The 7669-nt window shown below is 40.1% G+C and overlaps 1 protein-coding gene across 1 annotated transcript; it reads left to right on the top strand.

The window, feature by feature from the left end:
• The first annotated feature begins 800 nt into the window (after positions 1-800).
• On the top strand, positions 801-2652 carry LOC148880399 (zinc finger protein ZAT1-like). Its single transcript, XM_088962282.1, has one exon. It carries the CDS (start codon positions 1239-1241, stop codon positions 2316-2318), a length of 1080 nt encoding a protein of 359 aa, XP_088818408.1. The 5' UTR covers positions 801-1238; the 3' UTR covers positions 2319-2652.
• Positions 2653-7669: the final 5017 nt, after the last annotated feature.

Raw genomic sequence — 7669 nt, 5'->3', positions numbered from 1 at the left:
GTGTACGTTTCAGAACATCTCTGGTACTTGTGGATGTACTCCATGCAGCAGCACATCTCTCCCTGGGAAACCACGGCCTCGAGATGTGTGCCACATCTTATTGCCAAAGATGACGGTGAGCCGTGACCGTGTGTGCGTATCTTCACCGCGCACGTTAGAATCAAGACTAGACTACTCTAGAGTAGTGCAACTGAAAAGGGGAGGCTCGGTCCACGCCTAACATAACGGCATTTACTCCACAGAAAATTCCTCTCCTCTCACGAATGAAAGTTAGTTCCATTATCTCGCCTCTACCCCCCATCAATCCCAGTCGGATCTGCTCCTCACAAATGTGCGCCTCACATGTACATCCACCGTGTATTGGGAACATCTCCCATCAATATTTACGAATAAGTACGGGAGATGTTCCCAATGGCAGGATGTGCGTGGTAGAATGTTCTCAATCATCAATCCATCTTTCCTTTTTTCTTTATTTTCTTTAATTATTTTATTTTTCAAACAAAAAATAAGTAACTAAAGAATACGGAATTCAAACCAATATCAAAATTAAAATGAACAAAATGGAACAGAAAATGAGAAAAAAAAAACCCAGCACTTTTCTGAGCCACGTGGATTTATCTTTTACGCTTCGTCGTTGCAACAAACCCAGCAGTTTTCTTGACTTGTACAAGTAAGCATGGATCAGTTCCTGGGTATATCCGGATTTAAATACCGAAAATGCCCCTGAGATGAGCGAAAATGGAACACGATGAAAACATCTTTACAAACACAAAAAGCATTTTCTGGTTCAGGTCGGGCTCATGTACCCAATGAGTCCTACCAACACCCAAAAAATTCTTTCATTTTTTTTTTTTGCTTTATAACTATAAGATGCGTAGTAGGGAACGATATTTTTCGAATTTACAAAATTGTCCTAAAAAAACTAAAATAGGAATAAATTCGAAGCGGGCAAGACTTGCATGTTACATGTCCCTCTTTCCCCCTCCATGCACACGCCTTATTTCGTTTTAATTTATTTCTTTAATTCTTTTTGCCGTTTTGAGAATTACTCTTAATTAAATTTTCTTTTTTTTTTATTTTTACTTTTTATCAATTATTTATGCTTCTTTGGTTTTGTGTGCCTTTTGGTGGAGGAATGCTTGTCACCTACTCCTTTTAGTTTCCACTCTCCTTATACTTGTTAAGCTTCCCTTTGCAGAGAGGAAGAAGAGAGAGCCAGAGCAAGCTTGGTGAGTTCAATGGAGCGACACAGTTGTAAGCTCTGTTTTAAGCGCTTCGCCAATGGGAGAGCTTTGGGTGGCCATATGAGGTCGCATATGGCCACCCTCCCACCTCAACCAAAGACCCAACATACTCATCCCATCGGAGATGAGACTGAATCTGCCTCGTCTTCGTCGCCATCGTCTTCGTCGTCCTCTTCAGGTGAAGAAGTAGAGGAGGAGGAGGAGGAGGAGGAGGAGGAGGAGAAAGCTCTGTATTATGGGTTGAGAGAGAACCCCAAGAAAAGCTTTCGCTTGGTAGATCCTGAGTTTTCCTTTGCTGTTGATGCCGGGTCCGTCGTTCAAGATAGGGAAAGTGAGACGGAATCGTCGAGGAACCCGTCACGAAGACGATCGAAGCGAAATCGTAAATCGAGCATCGCAGAGCAGCAGCAGCAGCAGCATCAGCAGCAACAGCAAGAGGAAGTTAAGAAGCCCAAGTTAAGCAAATCAAGTAAGGCGGAGTCGACGGCAGAGCCCGAACCGGTAAGCTCGGTATCTGATACTACTCCTGAAGAGGATGTTGCTTTATGTCTTATGATGCTTTCGAGGGATATATGGATGAGGGAGGAGGAGGAGGAGGAAGAAGAAGAAGAAGCAGAGAGATCCATTGAGGAGTCGGATAACTCGGAAGAGCTCAAATTTCCGACTCGTACTCGAGGAAGGTACCAGTGCGGCACGTGCAAGAAGGTTTTTCGCTCTTATCAAGCTTTGGGCGGTCATAGAGCAAGTCACAAGAAGATTAAGGGCTGCACACCATCTTCTTCCCCTGCTTCTCGAACTCATGAACTCGAATCCGAACTCGGTAATGCAGGCACTTCGGTGGTCGATCGGAGAATCCATGAATGCCCGGTTTGTTTCAGAGTCTTTGGGTCTGGACAAGCTCTTGGTGGGCACAAGAGATCTCACCTTTCAGCTTCAGCTACTGCTGCAAATTCTACTAAATTAGGGGACAATTTGATAGATCTTAATCTCCCTGCTCCTCTTGAAGATGACGATATGAGTCAGGTTGAGCTTTCGGCAGTCTCGGATGCAGAATTCGTCGATCAGATCAAGTGAGACTGAATTCTGCTTTACTTGGTCAGGATTCAAATCAAAGCTCGCAGCTCTGGACGTCAAGTAGAGGTAAAAACTTCTTCTTTTTCTCTTCATTAGTCGATCTGAGATTATCCTAAGCTGCTTTGACAATCAGGAAAAATGGGCTCTCTTGTATTTAAAGATTCTTCTTCTACTTCTCAAAATTTATGCTTTCTTTTCTTCTTTTAAAAAAGCTGTTCTTTTTTTCTCTTTTCTGACTGTAATTCATCTCTTTGAATTTGTCAAGTGCTGTTACTTACTTTGTAACAACTGATTTTAGTGCGTCCATTAATGGAAGAACCAAAGATTTAATTTATTCCATGTCTATCTTCATTCGCTAAAAATAGAAAAATAAAATTCCGGGTTCGTTCCATTTGATTGTTGAAGTTGAAGAACTTGCTCTGAAACTACCGCAGAGCTCGATTCTGGAAATGGGTTCTGTTCCTGTTTCCAGCTGTTCTAGGCTTCTGGCTAACCGATTTCCCTTTTCTCTCAATAAAATAATTCTAAGAAAAAGTCCATCTACGACACTTCTATAATCTAGAAATTATTAATTATATAAAACCAAGTTCGACCTGTCAACGCTGGCTTTGTACAGTTGGTGAAGAAGCTAATTCTCTCTTAGCTACTCCTTTTCATTCTCTCTTTTTCTCTTCTTCTGTTTCTTTTTTGTCCCATATTTTTCTAGCTTCTGTTACAAGTGTAAGATCGGATGTACATTAGTAACAGAACCAGCAAAACACTCACACATACCAAAAAAAGAGAAAAGAAAACCAGTAAAACAACTAAAATCAACCCAAAATAGAATGAGAATGAAACAATTAAGTTACCACAATATCCTTAAACAAGTATGCAATTTACGTTCCCTCCTTTTCCAAGTTTGGGAAATCTCAATTGACATTTAGACAATAGCTGACCGAGAATATCAAAATCCCATCTTTCACTGAAAAGCATTTCCTCCCTCTGAAAGAAACGACGTATCATGAATTGAAACATCAGTCACATTTATTAAATTGGTAATAAATGATATAAATGCTTTTCACATTTTAGTTTAGTTTCCTGCTGTTCAGCTCCACAACTCTACAGTAAAGGCTGAATTCCAAGGGCACTTTAGTCATCTTACCGCTTGTATTAAATGGGTTTCGAATCCTTATATTCTCTCCTCGACCCTAGTTTTGAGATTTATTTGATTTTACGTTCTAGTGTTTTATTTTTTATTACTTATAGTAACGCCCATGACAAAGCCAAAGCCAAGGCCACCGAAAAAAAGAAAAAAAAAATTATTTGATTTGATTTATGATGAATGAGGCAAAGTTCTCTTGCACACTCCAACTTGCCTCAATCAATCAGAGTTACGCATCTTATATATGTAAACAGAGAAACTATTCCCTGTAAATAAACTATACACAGGAAAGCAAGGTCCATGGATCGTGGCCGTCCACTTGGCACCTAATTAGAAAAACCGACGCGAATTGAATTGAACCTAATTAAAAATGTGGTCCTGCAAATGGATGATGATGTGGCAACCGACCACGTTATTCGACGTAGGAATTAAGGATAGTAATATTATTTTTGGGGGTTAAGGGTGGTTTCGTCGGATAAAACTTAGCAGCGGTAGATTAATTAGAGTTAAGAGATGTGAAAGTGAAACATACCCACGGATTTGAATTGGGAAATATGGGCTTAAAGGGGCAAAACTGACAATTTAATTTCTGTGGGGTTTCGATCAGCGTGAGTCGTGCCACGAGTTATGAAAACTTGGAATAAAGAGGTGGACACCGATCAAAGAGAGGAGAGGACCATGGTCAAATATTATTAAGATTTTACGCACGTCTGTACCATAATTTTAGTATGCTTTGAATTTCTTGCTTTTACTTAGTTTTGTAGTTTGAATTTTGTTTTCCCAAAGACCCAAACCACTGTAAAAACTAAAAAGATAAGAAAAATAACTGAACAGTAGAAAGGTTGACCAAATTCTTGGGGGGGCTTGCTTTGATGCATTGGTAGGACCGTCCTGGCAGAATTGGTGAACTCTTCATCCTTATAATTCATGAACAGACTGTAGAGCCCCACGTAGAAACTTTGGGTCCATGATTAGCATCATCACCGTGCCATGGCGCTATAGACTGCATGTGTCAACAAGAAAAATGACCCAATGGTCTAACCAAACTGGCTCAACCAGGTGCCCTCTGAGGGTCTATTTTCGGTATTCAATAAATAGATTTATTATGGCAAAGGCAGGAAGCCTCTCACATGGCCAGTTGACCCATTCATCCGAAATCCGAATGCCTTCAAACGTGAGCGAGCACTAACTAAGGTTCGGTAGCTGCTCCGACAATTGCATATTTTTCATTGCAGCTAAATTAAAGCGCCTATGGAACGAACTACTGGAAGTAACCTGAAATCTCGGATAATCAGAGGGCGCTCGTAGAATCCAGCACTCCAAATAGAAGGGACAGGGATGGACCAGTTTGAATCCCGTGTAGGGGGATAGTGGCCAGCTAGAACCAGAAATACTGAAATTCCTCTCCATAAACGGAGGTAGTGGTCGAAGTACAGGATAATAGAGGGTGTTTTTGGTAATTGCATCCTTGACCATTACCCGTTTTGTTAGGAGGTATGTCGGACCTTGGTTGGCCCGTCAGCCGCCGGTGGTGGTGGTGGAGCCGTGGAGGGGTTTTGGGAGTTGGGAGCAGCAGATCCCGACTCAGCTGCAAAACCCATCACGCATGTGAGTTGTTGAATCCACCTTTTGGCTACATCATGATCCCCAGTTAAGTGAACCCCACGGCCACTCTCTTAAATCTCAGTCTGGTCACCTTGGGAGGGTAATGTGGCCAAGTCTAACTCGATTCAAAGCTCCATCAAACGAACAATAACCCATTGGCTCTCTGTATTTGACCACGTATTCGGTCCTCGTCAGCTGAAGCTCTATATCAAGTGTCTTTTCCCCGTTAAACTCCAGCTGTGGAGGCGTCAATTAATTATTAATTAACTAATTAATTAATAGTGTCTCTTACTAAAGTGAATTGGTATCAGATAAGAATCATTCCAGTACCATGTCGGTTATGGTGTTGATATCCAGATTCCAATTAAACGACATGAGATCGAGATCAGCCCCCCTTTATGTGAGGGGACCATCACATATGTATTTTTCGGGATACTATGGCCTTGTATTATTATGATTCCTTTGTTGTGGCTTTAGCCCTTAAGCCATTAACTTCATTCAGTTGAAGTGCACAACATCACGCGCGTTTATAACTCTGGCAATGACGGGCCAACTCTGCGGCTTTACGTTGGAGGCGTTACAACTTACAGGTCGGTGGGTTGTTGAGGAAAAGGATTAAAGAGAAGGTATGAAACAAAGATGAGAGGTTATGACTTTTGAAGTTCTGAGTTATGAATTTCTCCCCCACATTGTCATCAAGTGGGGATGGGAAAATGAGGGGGTGAGGGCGTGCAGCCGGATATCCCTTAAATAAAGTTGCAATTCTAAGCAAGGCCGGCCTACTCCACTCTCCAAACGCGCAATAAAGTTATTCACCTGTTTGATTCGAATAAAAATTGAATGGAATTGCAATATGGATCCCACCTAAGTGTTTTTGAACTGTTGTTGATCGGGATGGTCAGATCGTTTGGCCTGGGATCATCCAGATAACTGGTTTTATTTTATCTTAAATTCAATCCTTGATTAAAAACCGTTAAATTGGTCAGCGACCTGCTGATCTGAGTAACCGAACCATCAATCTATTTGATTCATTCAACAGTTTTTAGTTGTTTTTCATTTTTATTGTTATTTTTTTAAGTTGGAATGGGCTATTCATTCGAACCATCGATCCAAAAATCAGTGGCCAGAATGGTTCCAATTTCGAGTTGATTTTTAAAACCTTGATTCTATCGTAATGAAAATCTTAATGCAATTCAATCCAATGCCATTCTAATTCCAATTTCAAGCCCTATTCTTGTGAATCAAATAGACAGTAAGGCAGCGGTCCCATCCACGGGATTCGGTCATGTTCTGCTGGGTGTGGACGCCCAATATAGTGCGGACAGGTCCCATCCACACCCCAATTTCTCATCCACAACAAAATCTCATGATTAAGGACCGTTCACACTTGATTTTTGATGCCCTATTTCACACTTTCCTTAAAAGGCTACCCTATTGTATGTTTCACATTTTAATATTTTTATCAATAAAATATTAATTATTTTACTTAATTTTTTAATTTTTTTTAATTTTAATATTTTATCAATAAAATTATATTTTAAATATTTAAAATATATTTTTTAAAATTTTAATTATTTTATAAAAAAATTTATTATTTAATGGTTAATATTAATTCATTGATGCATTTTTCAATGCAAAAATTAGATATTTATGATTAATTATGTAGATCAAGGTTTTTGAACTGCTATTGACTTGGACAGTCGGACCATTCAGCTCGGGAACTATCCAGGCAAACGGTTTCGTTTTACCCCAAACCTAGTTTTTGACTAAAAACTATTGAAAAAGTCAATAACCCATTGACCCAAATGGTCAAACTGTCAACCCAAAAACCGATGGCTAGAACAGTTTCGTTTCTGGGTATTATTTTAAAATATTGGTGTAGATCATTTATAAATGTATGAGATACATGGAATCAAAAAATGTGGTGTGAACTGGTCCACATTATGCCTACAGAACGCCATTATGGATGTGGACTGGTCCAGTCCTCACAATTTATCCACAGTTCAAAACAGGTATAAACTGTGGTATGATGTAAATTGTAAATTGATCCCTAACACAGGATGTGGTATGGAGCAGTCGAGACCCACCAATTTCCCATCCACACTAGAGTACGCCCCATAAATGTGCAAATAGTACATTTAAAGTCCACTTCTAGCAATCCGGGCCAATTATGATTTGCTAAATCGGCCTCATTACAGGGTCCCACCCACATGTATAGTAAGGAGATGAGGTGGTATATCGTGATTGGCTGAAGTAGGCCAGCTGGCTATGCGATTTTGGGTTATAGGGGATGGGGTCAAGAATGCAGTGCGTGATTTTATATGCGGGTTCGTACTTCAGAGAAATCCATAAATATTTGTGGAGATAGGGCCTCTGCCAATCTGCCATCCCATTTAGACAAGACGTAGGCCAGGAAATTAATCTACTTGGTAAAATCAGATTACGGAATTTGGGAACAAACGTACCTGCATTACAGTGTGTATGATCACGCCCGTGAATAAAATACTATTCAAACCCAAGGAGTTAATGTCTTATACTTTTTATTTTCAAGTACTCTCTCTCTCCCCCTTTTACTCCAAAACAAAAACGAGGAAATAAAAAAGTT

This window comes from Nelumbo lutea, chromosome 1 (assembly GCF_056320005.1).
Source record: "Nelumbo lutea isolate HS-2025 chromosome 1, American lotus-T2T, whole genome shotgun sequence".
Classification (NCBI taxonomy): domain Eukaryota; kingdom Viridiplantae; phylum Streptophyta; class Magnoliopsida; order Proteales; family Nelumbonaceae; genus Nelumbo; species Nelumbo lutea.
Note: the sequence above shows the minus strand (reverse complement) of the source record. Positions and strands in the feature narration are given on the sequence as shown.